General features: G+C 39.2%; 1 protein-coding gene across 11 annotated transcripts in view; it reads left to right on the plus strand.

The window, feature by feature from the left end:
• The first annotated feature begins 1796 nt into the window (after nt 1-1796).
• zgc:173742 (DNA topoisomerase I, mitochondrial) overlaps nt 1797-21036 on the plus strand; it is a 35305-nt gene continuing 16065 nt past the window's right edge. Inside the window, exons 1-12 of one of the 11 annotated variants that reach the window (XM_023956065.2) lie at nt 1797-1994; nt 2186-2304; nt 4072-4126; nt 5300-5343; nt 13099-13212; nt 13355-13433; nt 13553-13680; nt 13749-13864; nt 15269-15390; nt 17948-18070; nt 18382-18569; nt 18645-18789. In XM_023956065.2, the coding sequence (XP_023811833.1) occupies nt 2195-2304; nt 4072-4126; nt 5300-5343; nt 13099-13212; nt 13355-13433; nt 13553-13680; nt 13749-13864; nt 15269-15390; nt 17948-18070; nt 18382-18569; nt 18645-18789 (1224 nt within the window). In that variant the 5' untranslated portion in view covers nt 1797-1994; nt 2186-2194. Of the gene's footprint in view, nt 2087-2185; nt 2305-4071; nt 4127-5299; nt 5344-13092; nt 13213-13354; nt 13434-13552; nt 13681-13748; nt 13865-15268; nt 15391-17947; nt 18071-18381; nt 18570-18644; nt 18790-21036 lie in introns of all 11 variants that reach the window. The other 10 variants (XM_023956062.2, XM_023956063.2, XM_078949031.1 and 7 more) reach the window with 10 other exon arrangements.

Consider the following 21036-nt stretch of genomic DNA (forward strand, 5'->3'; position numbering starts at 1 on the left):
TTATGTTACTGTATTTGTGTTTCCTACTTTCCGCTGTTCCAACATTCTAGTGCAATTGTACAAAGAGTTGGTTTTGATCATTTAAACAGTTGTATAAACCAGCCAGAAAAATGTGTTGGTAAATTATGTGAGATATGCAAATAAACAACTAAATAAAGTCAACTTTGCAATTAATTCAATACTGAATTGAGTTTTTTTATCAGTTTGTGTGTATGTATGTATTTTTTATTCTTAACTACCTCAGTAATCTGGATAGGTCTAGACTAGGCCTGCACAATAAATCCCAAATGTATTGCTATCCCAATATCAAGCTATGGAATATGCACATTGTAAAAGATGACAAAATTTGAATAAATGGTTACCTTAAATGTGCTAAAACAATCTTATAGCAGCTTGAAGTGTTTACCAAATTAAATAAATCCTTTTATGCTTCTGACCAATCAGATGGACGCCTTCACGTTGTAGACCAAACGTATGGAGCTCTTTTATATCAGATGTTGGCCTCCTATGTAGACTAGGGTTGACCCTTATTTAAACTAAACTGTTGCAGCGAAATGGAAATTATGTCTTTGATTGTTTTGCTATTTGTTCATGTATCACAAATTCTATCGTCATCGCAATATTGACCACTAATATTGCATATCGCGTCAATGGATCTTGGTTCATCTTCTTTAATTTCCCATCATTGGCTGTTGTCCAGTAGGACAGCAGTTGACCTGTGATCAAAAGGTGGATAGATTTTAGTGCAGGCGGGATCTGGAGTGAAAATATACATGTGGTTGAAGTGGGATTAGATCATCCCTTGATGTGTGTGTAGCGTATGGGTCGGGTCAGGGTTTTTTCAGCTTTATTTATCAGAGTGCAAGTATACAACAAGAGAACAAATGCGGTATACAGTGTAAAGACCATAGTTTTTGCAGAATGGCAGTAGTTTATTAGAACTCCTTCCTGACATCTATCTGTTTACACACTCTCCTTCTCGCCTATGGTCCCTCACAACCCCAACCTAACGTTACGGGTGCAACAAAAATAGCGAGCACTATAGTAGTAGCACAAGATTTATTTAAAATCAAATCAACATTTACATGAAATTAAATATAAGTGGTAAATTATTGGGTATGGAATATATTGGAGCTGTCCAGCTGTAGTTTTGAGTCAGATGCCAGCTCAGACAAAGAAAACAAAGATGTACATACATTTAGGTGTCTACAGATGATTCAGAAATGGAGCGGAGCTGGGAGCTCGCCACCAACTGTAGCTTTTACGTCACAACAAGTTTTTTTTTCAAAGGTATGTTTTAGCTCCTAATTTAACACAATTTGAACAAAGAAATACTCATAAATGCTATTTTAAGCATCATTTAGATAGACAGACAGACAGCCAGGCAGGCAGGCAGGCAGGCAGGCAGGCAGACAGACAGACAGACAGACAGACAGACAGACACTGTATTAATCTCCCAAAGGAGAAATTCAAGTGTTCATGGTATTCATGATGTTTTATGATTACATTTACATTTTTTAATATATGATTTCACCAGAAATAAGAATAAATTCATTATAAAAATGATCTCATTGTGCTGATTGAGTTTCTGAAAAAGAGTGCAGTACATTTTCTCATCTGTAGGAGGAAGTTGGTTAATATTTACACTCAGCACAGAATATCATCGACTTATTTTCGGACCTATTTTGGGCTCCGTAACTGAACCACGTGGTGTTATTGTAATGTTTTGTTTTCAATACATTTATTTATTTAGCAACAATCCGTTCTACAAAAATTTTACTGAAGGTAACGGTTTTATATTCAGAGGGGATACACAAAATGTTCAAACACCTGGAAACGTTTGTTCTAGCCAATCAGAATGCAGCTTTGGATGACGCAAGCTCCAGTCTGCAGCAGTAAACCAGCGCGCGCGGCGGAAACCTCTGTCTAGCACCGGAGTTCGGAATAAAGCTGCAGATTTTAAAGAAACGTCTCAGTTTTCAGCAAAAATAGCGGTGAGAGTTTAAACGTTCTGAAGAATCTCAAATGGTTCAATGTTTTTTTTTCCTCATCAAATCTTCTTCGTGTACTGATTGCTTCCTCGAAGGTTATAACTTTTACCGCGCGCTAGCAAACTTTACGGTTAGGCTTTTTCAATTTGTTGTGTGTGTTCTTCTTCTATGGTGACCGTCTTCACTTCTCTTAGGTTTGAAAGATGGGAAGAGAGAAGTGTGTGAAAGGAGAAGAGAAGGCCAAAGGCAGAAAGCTGAAGAAGCTGGATGGCGGCGAGAGCGCAGGTGCCTTTGGAGATCTGATCAATCACAGGTGAGTGATGCGGGGAAACAAACATGGCGGTCCTCCGAAAATATGCACTTCAGCTCACTTTCTGATGAGGTGTGTCTGAATTCCTTCCCTACTAACTACACAGTGCACTATGTAGCGCGTTTTCCATTTCATAGTGTTGTCCGAATCTACAATTCCAAAATCGAGTGACCTAGAAATTTCCCAGAAGTCTCTGCGAAAAACCAGTGTGCATCGATGCTCACAAGATCGGCGAATATAGACCACAATGCATTGCGTCGGAACAACTTTTTTATCTTCAGATGACGGTGGACTCATAAGTAATTGTCGCAAAAGGCTCATCAATTCGATTTAACTTCATGAAATTGAACGTCATGTCCGCAGTTTAAAAGAAAAAAAGTAGTGAGCATGGTGTCAGAATTGCTTTAGTGCCGCACTATATAGTTTTTTTTTAGTAGTTAGGGATTAGGGTGGGAATTGAGACAGAGAGAGAGAGAGAGAAGGGGGAATCGGTTCGGTAGTCTGACCCAATTGCAGCTCATCCATCATCTGATAACTTTGACTCTTGCAAAAGCAGGAGTATTAAACAATATCACGAAGAAACATTTAAATATGTGCGCCACCAAACCAAAGATGGAGAATAAAACCGCTCCACTGGCTGAGCTGTTAGGCAGGTTAGTGGCATTGAGTGCATGCATTCATTTCAGAGTACAGTGGGCACTCCATCTTCATATGAATAAATTAATTTACTTTGATATCTGATGCGTTTATTACCATGCATATATGAGCAGACAAATGAATGTGGAGGCATCTGTCATTGGCTTGTGTAATTGATGAAAGCGGGGAGATGAGTAGACACCTGTAAGTGCCAGTGGCAGCAGAGCACGTTGCTGTCTGTGAGAGATGGCCTCATGTTATTTCATGGCACACTGACTGAATTAGTGATTAAGGATAAACTCATCATCATCATCATCATCATCATCATCATCGTCGTCCTCGGCCACAAGAGTCCTGGAACTTTTTAATTTTTGTATTTTTTTCCTAACCAAGTATGTCCTCACTCAGATGATTGAAGTTGATATTTCTGTATTCTGAAAAAGTGCATAAAGGAGAAGAAATTGCTGCTTATGACTTTTTTTTAGCTTGACGGATGGAAAGGTCAGGCTGAGAAGAAATATGTTTGGGGAAATACTTGTCTGTTTGGTGACATTTTGGTGCATAGCTGGAACCGAATGAGCCTAACAAGTCAGATGTGTGTTTAGCTTGTTTGTTGCATTCAAGGAGTCCGATTTTAAAATAGCTCAAATTTAAATTCTTGTTTGGTGTCACTTGGCATTCGTTGGAAAATGAAGCTACCTGCTTCAAGTTACGCCGTTGTAGGATAACACCTGATACGCCTTCTTGCACGGAAACGCTATTTCAAAACAATAATTGAACTTTTGTGTTGCGCTTTTGATAAAAATGCAAATGTCTGATTTGAACTGTATTAAACATTCAGCTCTGAGAATAAATCAGCTTTTATTGGTTTTTTTCTGTTATGCCTGACCTGGCATGCCTGATATTTTTATTTGCAATGCCTGCTTATAGACAAACAGCTCTGACTGATTTTCTGAAAGTTGAGTTGTTGAGTCTAAAAAGAAACATTTATGGTTCACTCTTTGTCTATAGAGAAAAAAAAGCTTCTTTTTTTTTTAGTGGTAATGACTTGCCTATTTGTGTTCTTGCATATTGCTGACCTAACATAACTTGAATTTTTCTCATTTTGTTCTTTTTTCTTCATTTTCTTGAAAGCACAAAACCCATTAAACTCACAGAAGAGGCGAACAATGAAAAGTCTCAAAAGAAGGTAAAACTTGTTCTTTAAGGCCAACCTTTTACCTTCCAAGTATGAGATGTCAAGCTGGTGTGTTACTTTGTTACTGAAGTGCTAAAGCTACACTTTAGCAGTTGTATGAATGAGAAAACAACTTGAAGTTGTGAGTTTTTACCCAGTCTGAGTGCAGTGTCACTTTCGCAATTCTTAACCGTTTATTCACCCCTTTAACACCAGAACTTTAGCTCAAGTATTGAGATTCTTTCGACTACCGTTTATGCAATTAACCTGAGAAAAGCAGCCTTACACTGATTTGCATTACGTTGGTAATCTGTTAAAGAGACCTAAAACGCTTTTTTCATTTAAGTTCTAGGAAGCACTTTTTTCACCTTAAAGACTGATCACAAAAAGGTCATGTCTGTGTTTGACGCTAAAAGTGCAAAGTATAAGCATGAAACTTTTAAAATGACTGGCCTTCTTCAATGTTGGTGGTACTGGTGGAAATAATACTGGTAGTCACCAAAAAATGATTCAAAATGATGAGACGCAGCAGCCAAATGGATAAAGTTTGTAGCCACTTTGACTACCTCTGGTAAAACTCGTGTATCGAGTTTTATCTTGATGTTTTTTCCTAAACATTTAATGGTTTTTATCAGTTTCATTGGAGATAAATTAAATTGTAAAATACCTTCCTTAATCTGTAATAATAACAAACGTGCAAACAGCCGTGTACAAATAATTCCGTGGTCCTAAAGGGTTTTCCCTGTTTGGCAGTATTTACAGAAATGTTTATGTTTCATGGCCTCATTAAGTCAAATCTGATCCAGTCAGAGAACCACGCTTCTTATATAACATTTACTATTCGTGCAAAATTGGGCAGAACGACAAGTGTGGGATAATCACTAAGGGTTAATGAAGTGCTAGAGTGATGTCATCCTGTTGACGTGATTGTGCCAAGTACTTTTGAATTAAAACTATTGGCAGAGAATTCCCAATCAACTAAAAATATAACAATTCTGCATATTTCAAGCATATTAGACAGTTGGTGTTAATGGTTGCATTTATGTGACTTCAAACACCCTAAAAAGTGTGGAAACGAGTCACAAAACTGTTTTTGGTTAATCTTTCATTGGCCAGTTGATTTTTCATTTGAAGTTAATTCCAAAACTACAGTGTTTTGGAATTAACTGGATTGTCCTCTCATAGGTAAAGACGCCAAAGACGGAAATCCAGCAAGTCGGCATTTCCAGGTAGGAACAATCGGAAGTTTGCCAGAAGATGTTATAATGGATGAGAAGGACCGCAAACTGACAAGTTTTTTGTTTGGTTTTGCTTTTCTGTATTCTTTGTGATGTTAAAATGCTTTTCTTTTGTCTTATGGTCTTGAGGCTTCGGCCCGAAGTCTTTTACTTGATAAATTTTGTTAAGCCATCCCTGAAAATGAATTTGAGTCTATACAGAGCACGACTATAGGAAGCTTGTCAGTAGGGTAATAAATGAGCATGCATTGTTTCAGTGGTTGGATGAGCAGCAGGAAGTTGCCTCCATGGCAGACGGTGGCTGAAGGCCTGCTGAGTGTAATCTGTCTCACAGCAAGTGTTTTCATGCTGTTGCAAATGGATTATACCTTAGATGTAGATTTGGCTCAGTCATTTCTGAGGAGACATTTAAAAAAAGATTCTGGGTTTCAATATTATTTTTGGAACAAAAACAGTCCAAATGTAAAATATCTTAACTTTTAAGTGTGGCTCCTCCAGGAAGAACCTGGTTTTGATTTGGGTTTGGGATGACATTCAGAACCTCAAATGTCAGGAAATCTTGAACTGTGATGAGCCGCGCCTGCCACTGCTTTATGCAGTAAAAGGTTAGGCAGAGGGTTGAGGGTTCGAAGTTGAATGTTATGCTCCTTTATAAATCCTTCACCAGCCATTTGGGTCGATTTCTCGCTGACCACAACCCAGAAGGAGCCACAGAGTCAAACTTTAGAAAAATAAGACACTGATTTGTATTTATGTTAGTGTTACCATTGTGATAAACATAAATGATAAAGGAATAGAGGAAGTAGCTGCACAACTTAATGGATTCATCAAGATGCTCAAAAAGATTTCAGCTATAAAAGATGAGTTGTTTCTCATTCTCAAAAAGCTTTTTATACCAATGGCATTGGATGCAGTTTAATTTCCACAGATAGAAATTCAATTCAATTCAATTTTATTTGTATAGCCCAAAATCACAGCAACAGTTGTCTCGATGGGCTTCAATGTGGTTGTATATGCGTTGTTTCCACCAGCTAATGGAAGACAGATTTGTCCTACAAGGAAAACACAAGCAATCCTCTTAACCAACGAGTCCCATCCAAACTAACGCGTGCGCTTTGAACTACAGTTTACACCAGGGGTGCCCAAGTCTAGACTTTGAGGGCCGGTGTCCTACATGTTTTCCAACCAGACAACTCCTTATTGGCTAAACACATCGGATCCAGGTAATCAACAGCAGTTAAGGCAAATTCAATTTACGCAATCCTAATGGATTCTGATGTCGAGAGAAGCGACTTTGTGCCGTTATGCAACACATTTCGTTGGCTGCAAAGGCACTTTCCTTTTGTTAGAATTAGCGGGTTTATGTTGCGGAAACATTTCAGTACTGTATAGTGTTGCCTATCAGTGTAAATCTACTTTTCTCTGCTTCAGAAACCACTGGAATTTTGTTAATTGCGCAAACTGTTTTAAATTTAGGATTATTCGAAGAATGTTGACACTGCAGCTGAGACTCTGGCGTTAAAGGATTAAGCAATCCTGCAAAGCTTTCTTCTTTTTACAACACTGTTCTGCAGTTGGCTGACTCGTTATGGTAGTAGGGGGACATTTACTAAAGGCTGATTTACACTTGTCCGCCTGCGATGCGTCTCTGTTGAGTTGACAAAAATGAAAACGCTCATTAATCAATCAGAACATTAACATCACCTCCGTCATGTCTGCATCTGACAGCCGTCCCTCCGCAATGCAAGCGTTGAGCAAAAGTTTTATTTCCAGTCCGTTGACGCATCCATTTCATGATAAAAGCCGTTGTACTTTAAATAAGAATTTATAAAAAGAATTTTTTTAAGGCGATGAGCCCGTGCGACTACATACATTAACACAATGGATAATACAGTTGTCCATTTTCACCATGAATGACAAAAGTTTAATTTTGGAAGTACAAAAACATGACATCATTTTTGACACAAAACAAGGACTTACTGAGGAAGGAGAGGACATTGGGGCCTGACATCCCCTAAGTTTTGGATGACCTACTTGCCACTGGGGTGGCAGGACAAAGCACTCCACTGGGGGCCAAGGGGTAGGGGGGCGGACCAAAGACACAACAGAGACATTGCAACTGATTGGTACGAGATGGACTCCCAGCACAACCAAAGGGAGACGCAACGCATCAGAATATAGAAATGGACCAGTGTAAATCTGGCAAAAAGGTAGATTGTTTTCCAATTCCAGTCTTTTCTGTGTTGACAAACCTACCCCCACCTGCATGTGTTTCTGTGCATAAATATGACACAGAAAGGAAAATAAATTTGTTTTAATTTACCCTCAATCCTTTTTATATACCGTATTTTCCGGACTATAAATCGCTGCGAAGTATAAGTCGCACCAGCCCAAAAATGCATTATAAAGTAGAAAAAAACACAGATAAGTCGCACTGGACTATAAGTCGCATTTTGACTGAAAATTTATTTGACAAAATCTGAGACCAAGATATAATAACTTGCACAAACTCATATGACACAATCATAGCAGACTGTTTATCTCATAATTTCACAGTAATTCTTTCTCATATTTATTTATTCCTTTCATGAAGCATCATTGGCCAACTAATACTCTTGTTTTCATCCTGTATTTGTAGAAACAGTTGTCATTTTTATTGCATTTCTGAATCTATGAAATCATTGGAAAATAGAATATTGTGTTTTTAGCCTTCAAGATCTTACTGTAAAAAAAAGTTTGCTGATTCTCTGAGTCACTTAACATACTCTTAACACTTAACATACCTCATACATCAGATTGACCCAGAAACATCATCTCTGTTCCTCACAAATGAACATAACAGGAGGGTTAACAATGTATTTATTTCAATTTATTTCTAAAATAAGTCGCTGCAGAGTATAAGTCGCACCCCTTGCCAAACTATGAAAAAAATGGCGACTTATAGTCCGGAAAATACGGTAATCTATAATACGAAAATGACGCCTTTAAAAGATTTTTTTAAAGGGTTAGCCGATAACTGGGTTTTGCACACTTAGTGCAGCTGGACAGTTGGGGCCTTGCAGCAGACTCGTGTAAGAAACATAAGGCTAATAGAACCATGGAGCGTAAATGTCAATGAACTCGCTGACCTACAAGTCTTAGCGTTTTATGGATCTTGGTCAGTAGTACAGTTCAGACAATTAAAATAAAAGTCTTGTGGAACTCCACCTCTTCTCCCCCCACAGAGCATCGTAGCTCAGCTGCTTTTCTCTTGAATTTGTGTAGTTAATTAAAAGCATAATAACGTAGAAAAGGCCTCCTCCTGTGTTTCAGCTTTTGTGTCACTAAAAGTTCTTGTCTTGCAAGCGTTTGGCCTTTCATAGAACTTAGGAACATTGATGTGACGGTAATTTTCCTGGGATTGAATGTGAATGTGACGCGCTGTGATAACTGTTGGTCTTAAAGATTCATATTTACTTCTCACTCTCCAAATCTCTCCATCCCTCAAGGGAGCCAATATGGATTCATACACAATGGAACCCTTTTGTAATTGATTTAGTTAATGTCGCCACATTTGTGTCATTTTAAGTCTATACATTTTAGTTGCAGACATATGTTATCCTCAATTTGACCATCTTTGTTAAGCTAAATCTTGGATGTTATTTTTTTTAATTGCTAGCTTTGCTGAAGAAGAAAAAACCAGAAGATCCCTTTTCTGACTCACCATTTCAGACAGAAAAGAAAACATGAAATCATGCCAACATTAAATCTGACTTGTGTGAATCAAATGAAAAGAATGATATTGTGATTGCAGTCCTGTACAGCACCAGTAGCCCAACACTAAACCAGCTAATGGCATTAGTTCCTTTCAATGTTTTACCCTCGCAGCATGTCCCAAAGTTTAAAAGAAATGTGTGTGTGTGTATAATCTTTTTTATATTTTCAGTGTATTGGAAGCCTATTTTCTTTAGCTGTAAATGCATCGTCTTTTTAGATGTTTAATGCTGATCTCATTTAGAATGCAGCAAAGACCAGATGGAGTTACAGGGCAGGAAAGGCTAATTGCCTCCTATCTGCAGTCATCAGGTCACACTTTGGCAGCACACAAGGACTGCGTCGACTTAGCAAGTCTGCTTCGTTGTTGCTGCCATTCTAGCTTGTTTCTGAGGTTTAGTAAATCACTTTTAAAGTATCCTTTCTCAGAATGCACCATGACCAAACACCAAGCAGAACCTGGACATATTTATGTTTGCACAGAGCAAAGGGGAAAAAACCCACATGTGTTCCAATGTTTAGGAAGTGCCTCATGTCCTGAGGGTTGACAAACTCCTATATGAAAAAAGAGCAGTTATTTATTGGCAGCAGAGGCGCTAATTTAAAGTCGGCCATTTTCCTGTCCTCTCCTGCAGGGATGCTGTGGAGTAAAGCTCGCAGCTGTGTAATTATTTTTTCTTTCCAACTGCTCTAATTATGTCATAATAGTTATTGTTTTGTGTACGTTTTATAATTACCCCAATATGTGGATTGCTTGTGGTCAGGAGCATGTTATTGTGTGTATTTCTATTCTTTGTTCTGTGTCTTTGTTAAACTCTCCATCTGCTCAGTTGTTTTTCTGTTTTACTGAATAAAATCTAAAAAAGGAAATCAGATTGAAAATATGCGAGCAGCTTCCATGAATGATTCAAGAATGTGTTTGTTCAGCACTAGTTGAAGTTGGTCTATAAAAAGCTTTACTTGGGCTGTGGATCGATACTTGAGTGGGAATTTAATTCTTGAATCAAGATCAAGGAATCAAGCTAAGATTTTTACCATTTCACATATTACGTTTGAATGATTGCTAAGTGGACGTGTTTTTTACTGGGAAAAGTGTATATATTTAAACACCATCATCTATACTTCTATTTAGAACAGGAGATCAGATTCGGCAGATTTTGAAGGACATAAATGTATTTATCTCTTTCACCTCTTTATGCCTAAATTTACTTCCAGCTAGAAAAAAGAAAATCTCACTTCTGTTTTCGAGTATAAGCTAAATGTTTTGAGCTGAAGTAGTTTGGTGCTTATTTGCATCAAGGGGTTAAACAATGTCACAATCAAAAGTCTTTCCGTTACCTTCAGCAGTAAACAAAACTGAAACATCTCTGTTGTTTTGGGTTATTTATAGTATTCCCCCCCATATTCATGGGGTTAGGGACAGAGACGGAGAACCACCCGCCACCTCGCAGCCGATTGTCTCTCGCCGATCTTTCGCCATTTAAAAAGCTTCTGAAACATTTCTGATGCTTGGTAAAACATTTATTCAAGAACATTGGAATATAGCTCAACATATATATATTTTTTTAATTGAGAGCAATAGACTTTAGCGTACTTTATAACGCACATTAGGAGAGTCACTCTTGTCACTCAAGGATTCAAGGATTTTTTTTTATTGCCATTTTCGGTGAACAGGGCAGTTTCACAGAATTGGAATTTGCTGCGGTGCTAATGTGCAACATAAAACGCTTAAGAATAGAAAAAATGAACAACAGTAAGCAAAATAAAAAAATGACACAATGGTCAGAACAATAAATATAATAAGTAGTGCAAACAGTGCAAACCAGGAGTACGTGCTTCCTCCTTATTCAGTTAAGTGCAAGAGGTCATCTTCTTCCAGAAGAGGCCAGTTTCATCCATCATTCATTTATACGGTTGATGATTAGTCTCCGCGATTATCTTCCTCAGCGTTCAAGGATATTTTCCGACCGCTTCTGAGTCAGCTGATACCATTGCTGAGACCAGCTGACACTGGGGGAGAATCCCTCCTTCATGTGGGCACCCCTGAGGTTTCTTCGTTTTTTCCGGAATCCGTTTTTTTTTTAGTTTTTCCTTATCAAGAAGGAGGGCCTAACTGCAGGGATGCCAGTTTAGTTTAGTCTGTTTAGTCAAAGTTTAGTATTATCCTATTAAACTCTATGCGTTTATAATCCTTTTTGATCGTATGTTTACCTTACAATTACCGGTACGAAGCCCATTGAGACGACTGTTGTTGTGATTTTGGGCTATACAAATAAAATTGAATTGAATTTCTCCGTGCAGGAGCACAATCTTTGGTTCTAGCGATTCTTGAACTGGTGGAAATGTCCGTGAAATATTCCGTAGCAGCCGGCAAAGAAGCTGATGGGCCGGCGTGGTCTTCATCTCTGCCCCCCTCATGTTTGTCAGACTAACTACTCTTGCTCCACTACCTCCTATTAGCTCTTGTTAATCTGAATCAAAAGTCTCATACAAGCATCTTGAGCTGAGTTTTTGGGATTAACCGAAGGAGTCACGTGACTCCTTTAAAAATCTTTAAATAAACGGGGAACACTGTAACAACAAATCCTAAAAATGTTCTCCACAGTTACTTATCCTCAAAGTTTAGTTTACTACAGTTCTAGTAGATGGATGACAGACAGAAAATGACGACACAGGAATACCTAAAAAAAAAAAATGGAATAACTAGAAAACACTCGCAGTCCTTTCATCTAAACTTACAACAGTGTTTGCAGCAGAAAACATGTTTTAGTAACTGACTTTTTTTTTAATCTTAGGAGGAAATGACAAAAAACTCCCAAAACTTTAGATAAACATGTTTCAGATTCCTCCGGTACATTTTCTACAGAAAACTAGCAGACACAATGGATTACCAGATTTTTGTTATATTCTTAGTTTTGGATTCATATTTCTTTAATTCAAATTGTCAATTATTTAAAATAAAATAGTTTTTTCATTTCAATAACTGAATTTCCGTCTCATTTTCCCCATCTATAAAAACACTTGATAGTTTTGCTTTACCAGCTCTTTAATTTGAAGATTTGTTTAGTTCATATACTCTAAATAAAATGTATTCCTGCAATTTTAGAGCAAAAATTACATTGCCTTAAGTGTATTTTTACTTGGCTATATTTGTATAGCTCAGGAATCGGCAATCTTGGACATCACAAATATTTGTACTTTATTTTATTTCGATAACGGGTTGAGAATCTCAGAGTTTTTGGATACTCGGTTTAGTCCTTGTCTTTATCACATGAAATGGATGCAGTCCCATTCCAGAAAGGGGCTAGGTCCCATTTATAGTAAAATAAGAACTGGATTAAACAACCCGTCCCCCCGGCGTTCCAAACAGGAAGTACCTGCTGATTCCTAAAAGAAGAAATCCCATAGACTTCTATGGAGAAATAAACAGCTATTACTCAGTCATTATGTTTGTCAGACGAAAAATTCTTGCTCCATTACCTTTTACTAACTTGTTCTTGCTAGTCCTAAATTATTTTCATGCTATTTTTAGTTATTCAAGTTATAAACTGACCAGATGCCTCAAAAGAAAAAAAGTATGTGGCCTCATATCGAGCGTTCAACGCATTTGATTCTCCCAAGCCCGCTTTCAGTGGTGGGGGTGTGGCTTTCTAACCTGATCACTCCTGATTGGAGAGAGTGACTGCTATAGAACTGTAGACGAGCCAATCATGGCTTACTGAGGACATCTACCTCCAACATGGTAAAGGACATATTGCGAAAAAATGGCAACTGAATTGACTTCATTTGGTTGGAACGGGAGGCGAGGCATTTTCTAAGGTAGATGTCGCACATAAATCATCCAGTAATATGTTATACAGTCTAGTCCTTTTATTGGTGCTTTTATTTTTATATATCTGGGTAAAATTTAGTTTTCTGATTCATGAATACTTTAAAAGGGATTCATGTCTGATTAGAGGGGGGAAATTATTCTTTCTTTCTTTTGAGTTTTAGTGATGCTTTGAAAGAAGAGTCCGTGGAGGATTTTGCTACAAAGAAGAAAAGCTTGAAAAGGAAAAGAGTGAAAGATGAACCCAAGGATGGCCCGTCACTCTCGGTTTCACCTCGGTACGTTTTTGAACTTTTGCTTTCAAGTTAGTTTCTTGTACGAACAGCACTGACATTTGTATGAATGTTTTTGACACTTCTACATCTATTTTTGCATTCATTTATGCTGTATGCTGTGATATGAAATGTTAACCACCTTTAGTTTAAAGATAAAAACCGATCAGCCTGATGAAAGTGAAGAGGAAGCTCATGAAAGAAACTCAAAAAAGAGAATAGAAAAGGCAAGTCTGCTTCTCCCTCAGTAATCTGCTTCAATTTATTGGATTAAATCTTAAATTAGTAGAAAATCAATTTGCAATGTGAGCTGGAATCTGCTTCTTGAGTATTTTTCTTCACACAGTCTATTAAAAAAGAGGAAGGAGATCACCCTTTGCCCAAAAAACCAAAAAGGACCAAAGAGGAGATCGAGGAAGCAAAGAAGCTGAAGATACAAAAGAAGGAGGAGGAGGAGAAGAATCGCTGGAGATGGTGGGGGAAATGCTGCATATGTGCCTTTCTTTTACCCGCTTCTTTCTAAAATTTTCGGCTTTTTTAAGGTGGGAAGAAGAAAAGTATGAAGACGGAGTGAAGTGGAAGTCTTTGGAACACAATGGTCCTTACTTCCCACCTGAATACCAGCCCTTGCCTGACGACGTGCACTTCTACTATGATGGTCAGTGGAAATAAAGAGTACATATGCTCCATCTTTGGTATTTTTAAACTAGGCCACATAAATCCCAGTGTGGTTTCAGCTTTTTCATGACCAAAGCTTTACAGCTATGTAAGGAGCTCAATGATGTGGTTATGATTGTATCTTCTGGCATGTTTCTTGTTATCTGGCTGGCCTGTGAAAAGTTCTCAGAGGAACTGTAGGTGGTGGTTTGATAGTGGGAAACTTTTGCTGTGGTGTCTTTTCTCTACAAGGCTTTCGTTGACTTTGATCACTGGTGCTGTAAGCGGACCTGCTTCTTCTTAATGCTCATGTTTTAAAATGACAAAGGTCTGTTGCATCAGAAAGAATATTTGAAATAAATAATTGACTTTATTTGTTGTTTCAGCATCAAACATTTAAAGCCATACTTTTGTCTTGATATGAACGTTACTCCTAGAAATTGAACATGGTGGGATTGATACATTTCGCATTTTAAGTATTTTAGGTGTAGCAGATGTATATTTATTTTTGCTATTTACGCACCCCTATTAAGCCATAGTCACATTCATCTGTACATCTTGGGTGTTGGGGTTGTCTGGGTCTTAAGGGGAGTGCAGGTGAGTCTTGCAGTTCCCATGAGACTCCACCTCAAAACTCCGGAATGTACCATTGTTGTCTGTGTGGTATGTGTATTGTGAAGTATTCGTAAGACTAGTGGAAGTTAAACGCTCTAGTGACGTATGGGTGATGCTGTCGTACGGTGCCCTGTAAGTGCTGTAGGCTTTTAATAAAAAAGTTTATTTGTGCGTTTCAGGCCTCTGCACTTCCCCTTTACTTTACCCTTGTGTGTTGTGTTCGCTAGGACCTGGCGCTCGCAGCATTCACGTTGGGAAAAATTGTGCATAAACTGTTTTCTCTATGGGCTCCCTGAGTGGCTTCTCGTTTTTTTACAGCCCTCCGTACAGGTTTTCCCATTCTTTCATCCCCCAAACAGCCCTAATGCACCAATGAGGGCAGTTGTGATGAAGGCATTAGATACTTGATACCTCTTAAATCTGGTTGCTCTAAAGAAGGATTTTCCTGGTTTCTATGGTGTTTTATGCTACTGTCTCTCAGAATTGGTTTGATCTGTTGTTTCTGTGATTGTAGGCTTTGCCTGTAGATCTCTTTATACTTAACACAGCAGAATACTTCTTTAATAAAATCTAGGATTCTGCAGGATCCCCTGTGAGGAGCAGAGGCAGGTGGTGCTGCATGTAGAAAGTTTGAAATCGTAGCCTTCAAAGGCTCATGTGTGAAGGTGAAATACTTGTCTTTTAACTCGGGTTATAAAATAAAAAGCCTTATAAAGCATTAAAAGCCAGAGCAGTGGAGTGTGTCATTTTGAATCATTCTCTGTGAAGTGACAAGTTCCTGCTTTTCTAGGTAAGAAGATGAAACTGAGCGTGGCAGCTGAGGAGGTGGCACTTTTCTTTGCGCAGATGCTGGACCATGAATATACCACAAAGAAGGTCTTTCGGGAGAATTTCTTCAAAGACTGGAGGAAGGTACAATGATAAAAGCATCTATTTTTAGCTTGTGATTAAATGCAGGTGATTGGTCCCCTGATCTGCTGCAGACCCTGAGCATCATTCCAAAGAAAAGCCGTGGAGTTGGCGGCTGCATGTCTCTGTCCACATCCCATCTGTAGAAATGCAGGATGTGTTGAGGACTTGTACATACTTATTGGTGTCTATCAGAGTGTCCTCTATATAAAGAAAAACATTGTTCCAAGCTTCAAGCATATCATGCAAAATTACAGAATTAATTTTGCGCTGCTTAGTGCTCAATGCTCTTGAAAATACGATTTATGTGAAAGCATTGATATGCTAATCCAGACAACTAGCTGCTATGCATTTGAACAAATCCAATTAAACAGTTTTATTATAGCTGGAAAAAGCCTCCTCGCTTCACTGCCCTCCATGCCCGCCTACTGTCGGGTGTCATTCATGCTCAGGCTCACAGACTGACTGCATGTCTGTAAAATCAGGATTTCTAGAAAGGTAATTCTGGGGCTGAATGTTTGCCAAGAGCTTTGCTTTTGCACTGCATAGATTCCTGGTGATTAAATGCTTTTCAGCATTATTATTACTATTCATTTTTCCTGTTAGATTACCAATTCTTGAATTACTAAAGTAATGGGCCGTTTTCAGTGGCCAGCACTCTTGCCACACAGCCCCCCGGTTCAAGTCCCGACTGAGGGAAACAGAAGACCAACGTGGGACCTTTCTGTGTGGAGTTTGCATGTTCTTCCCGTGCACACCTGAGTTTTCTCCGGAGACTTTGGCTTCCTCGCACTGTGCAGAAACTTGCTTCATAGGTTAATAGGTTTCTCTAAATTTTCCTTAGGTGTGAATGTGAATAGTGTGCATGGGTGTGGCCCTGAGACAGACTGGCGACCTGTCCAGGATGTCCCCTGCTGTCGCCCATGCGTGGCTGGATAGGCTCTGGCAGCCCCGTGACCCCGAAAGGGAACAAACGGGTTTAGAAGAGGAATAAATGAATGAATAAGCCGTTTTAAAAAGGTATAAAACTGATTGTCGACTGGTTTTGCTCACACTAGTCAGGCGTGCGTCTCCTACTCAAGACCCAAAACTAACGTTTTTTTGCATCTTTTATATGAACACATTTGGCAAAGTCTTACTCCAAATATCTTTTTAAAATGGTCTTTCAATTATTATATTGTTTAGTCAAAATCGAAAACCTCTGTTGTTTTCTAGGAGCTAGTTTCTGTAGAGCGGCAGAAGTTCATTAAAAATTCCCCTCTGAGTGGTGGGCGGGAGCTTGTGGCCCACCCAGCGTATTTCTACGTCACTTTTTTTTTATCTGCTCCTAATTCACAACGATTTCAACAAAGAAATACTCAGAAATGCCATTTTCATTACAGTGATCCCTTGCTATAACGCGGTTTACATATCACGGTTTCGCTACTTCACGGATTTGCATAGTGTATTTTGTTCTGCATTCTGATTGGCTAAAAAGTCACTCCGCTTCTTCTCTACCTGAGCGTCAATAACGTTGCAGTTTAATTTGTACACGTACGTAAATCTGCTTGCAAAATTTACAATAAGTAAGTGCAAATTCTCTTGCAATTTCGAGTTTCTCTAAAACCCATAGAAAATGAGCGACAACAACTGCCAAAAACAATATTCTCTTCTTCCGAACAAACACAGCTGCACCGCGGGCTTCAGAAGAAAACATTACAGAGCGGAGTCAGTATGCAGCAGCTCAGTCTGTAGAGCAGTGAAATACACCTAAGTCAATATTTGTCCCACTGTACTTTGTATTTTTTTCATTATTGTTTTATATTTCCTCCCGTTTAATCCCATTACTCGGGTCGCGGTGGGCGGGGCTAATCTCTGCAATTTGAAGCCTTCTGTTCACATTGATGATTAAAATTATTATTTGACAGTACAGTACAGAAGTTATTTGTTGAAAAAAATGTTTCTAAAGTACTTGTATTTGTGAAAAATGGTTTGATCTTTCTTTTCAATGTATAATAGAGTATTTAATTGTATAATAATTGTAAAAGAAAAAAAGGTTTCTACTTCACGGATTTTGCCTATCACGGGTTCTTTTTCGCGGGGGAACGTAACCCCCGCGAAAAACAAGCGTTTACTGTATACATGTACTCAATCATCAAAACAACTCTATATGAACACGTTAAAACACTATTTTCATCAGAATGAATTGAAGTTGTTGGAGCACTTCTTTCATCTGTAGACAGCAGAAGAAATCAAAAGCTTGTGACACTCTGCAGTCACTGTGTTGGTGTCTGGTTGGGACTACTTTGATCTAGCAACCTGCAGTCTTAGAAAGTGAGAACTTTAAGTCCCATATGCTAAGTTACAGCTGTTTGTGCACTAGTTAGAATTGACTAGGCTTTGGCATTCCTGCAAGCATGTCGGCATCCAACGCATGAAAATATATTTTGCGGGGATTCTGAGAACGGTTGCTGCTACTTTAAGTTTTTTTTTTTAAATCAAAGTGTGTCTGTTTTATAAAGATAAAAAATATATTTATATATAAATAAAAATAAATTTTTTGTATCTTGTTCTTGTCTAGGAAATGACTCCTGAGGAAAGGTCAGTGATTCAAGATCTTAACAAGTGCGACTTTGGTGAAATCCATGCTATGCATAAAACCAAAGTGGAGGCAAGAAAAAATATGACCAAGGAGGAGAAACAGGTAAAGCTTTGCTTCTCTGTTGACCTCTGTTTTCAGGAAAAGTTTAACTTTTTCTTTTTAACTTGTTCTGTCCAACAACTGAGCAAACGGATGAGAGCTGAAGCCTTTTGTGTTGGACAGGTTTTATTTTTACAAAAAGAGGTTATGAAGCTTCGGATAACCAGGGTGTAAATTTGTATAAACCCCTTTCTGTTTTTTTTTATGATTTTTTTTTTTTTTTTTTTTTAATTTATTTGTTACATGTTGTGTTGGGACCCGCGCAGCCCGAGCCCACCCACCCAACCTAACCTAACTTTTGGTTTTTATGGTAGACCTTGAAAGAAGCAAATCAAAAAATCGTGGATCAATATGGTTACTGTCTGCTGGACCACCATAAGGAACGTATCGGCAACTTCAAGATTGAACCTCCAGGTTTGTTCCGAGGTAGAGGTGAGCACCCGAAACAGGGAATGCTGAAAAAAAGGATACAACCGGAGGATGTCATCATCAACTGCAGCAAGTGAGTAGAAGGTAGAACTGCTTAGTGAACCGAGTCTATCCACACCACGACACTCTCTAAGCTTTGCTCTGACAGAGATGCCCGCATCCCCGACCCGCCTCCTGGCCACCACTGGAAGGAGGTGCGACATGACAACACTGTGACTTGGTTGGCCAGTTGGACGGAAAACATCCAGGGTTCCATCAAATACATCATGCTCAATGCAAATTCCAAACTTAAGGTACGGTAGATGATCTGCTCCATACTGGGTGAAAAAAAAAATCATGATTATGTTATTGATAACTCTGGAGCAAAGTTGATTTTTTTTAAAATAACTTCATGATTATGCTAATTCTTTTTTACTTGCAGTCCTATTGTTTTTGGCAATGGAACACAACAGATTTCAGATTTGTGAACTACAAAAAATCACTAATCTCAGATGTTTCTATAGTTAAAAACTAAAATTGTAGAACTTTAGGAGCTTTGGACTTTAGGAGACTTTCCCCCAGAGATGACTGTGGAGATAAGATGGTGGTTAAACTCTGGTTGCAGGTCCCTGACCCTGTGTCAAAATGTCCTTAGAAAAGACCATTGACTGTATATGAGAGCTGAAACTCACTCCTGATTGGTGGGAGTAGTTGGTGACTCAAACAGTTATTGGACAAGACACTGAACCCCACAGTGCTCCTAGTGGCTTAGTTTTGTTTTATTTTTAGAGTTGTTTGGAAGAAGGTGGAAGAGGTGTTTGCTGAGCCTTGGTTCTCCTGTTGAGTGGATTTTTCCTGTGCCCCCTTGTTGTGCCTGAATGCAGGCTTCTGTATTGCCCCATTTTTACTGCATTGTGTGTCTCAGCAGAGCTTTCATTGATGGGTTGGTCCTTACTCATTATTCAGTTATATTATTTATTCATGTAGCATCCATTCATAGTAGTAAGCAATGATGGATCTTCGTTTGGGGAAATAGAAGTGGACTTTGAGAAGGTAGTTTAAGGACCAAAGTTTGGACACAAACCAAACTTTGGGTCTGTACTGTATAACAAAAACTGTTTGAAGTCTCCGGTAGAGTTGGACCTGAAATGGTCCATACAGCAGGGGTCGGGAAACTATGGCTCGCGAGCCATATATGGCTCTTTTGATGGTCACATGTGGCTCGCAGACAAATCTTCAATTTTTTTTTATTCATCAGACCAGTCCTTCTCGGGCGCGATGCGATGCCAGAGGCGCGCAGTAGTAGCGGTGCTTGGAGAGAAGGATCTGCGCCAGCATTATCAGTTTACTATTATCTATTATTTCACAGAGTTTGTACCACCCGGAAACCTGTGAATTGCCGTGCCTAAAACTGCGCGCTCCCGTCTCTGAGAAAGAGCGCGCAGTAGCGGGGACGGGATGTGTGAGGGAGAAAGCAGAGGGTGAGGGTGGGGTTGTGGGGACAGCAGGTGAATCGCTGTTATGTCTTGCTGCTTCTGCTTTGCTGCATTCCCTGTCATTCTGCTCACCTGGCAGGTGAAGCCAATGATCTTGATCAGCACCTGCCAGGTTTTTAAATCAGAGGAGGCCATAACCAGGAGGGAGGCATGCACAGAGAGCAGAGCAGGAGGCTGAGGAGCAGTGGGTTGAGTTGGAGCTGTGCTGATTTGTTTCCATTTTTGATTCCCTCTTGGTCCTCAGCAGTCTTATACTGCTGGGTTTTGTTATTTTAGTTTGGGGTTGGACCTTGGTAGTCCTTATTTGCGGGCTTTGTTTATTTTGTTTCAATAGTTACATTTTGTTAGGCAGCCTTAGCAGGGAGCTGCTGACTCCGACGGTCAACGTGGCTGGGTCAGTTGTCTCCCTGAATTATTTTCTGTTTGGCCAAGGCTCCAATCCCTTTGTTTTGTCTATTGTTGGGACCAGCACAGTAATTATTGCTTTCTGTTTTACAGGACACAGGTTATTTCTACCATCTAATAAACTGTGTTCCTAAACTTTGGTGTCCATCGTCCATATGTTTTGGCCCCCTTTTTGATTTACCCCTAGACTGGGACAGGTTTGCCTGTCGGGGGCCGTAACATGTTTGGGGGCTCGTCCTTAAAGCTTTATCCCGCTTGACCAGTGGCAGTTTTTGTGTTGGCAATACTTATTTGGAGGTCTGTCTTTATACAGCCTGTATTGTCTTTGTCATCTGCCCAGGGTTTTGGGGTGCTGGAATGCGCATTTGTGACTCGTGTTAGCTCTCCGTTTTGGGGTGTTTTTTTTTGTGCCTCGTGCTGACACTTTGTTTGGGCTTATTTGCTCATTTGTGTAGATTTGTTTATTTGCACATCTTTGGACACCAGTTTGTGGTTTTTGTGTAATCTTCTGCTTCGGTTTTTTACCTCTCTCTTACTCCTTTGTTAAGCCCCTGCCTGTCAGTTGACTGAGGGTCTGCTGTTTTGACCTGAGTGAAATTTTGTTGCTCCAGTTGGAGGTATTTTGTTTGGGAAGATGAGTTTGCCAGACAGCAAAGCTTC

Source organism: Oryzias latipes, chromosome 6 (assembly GCF_053564925.1).
Source record: "Oryzias latipes strain Hd-rR chromosome 6, Olatipes_Hd-rR_3.1".
NCBI lineage: Eukaryota > Metazoa > Chordata > Actinopteri > Beloniformes > Adrianichthyidae > Oryzias > Oryzias latipes.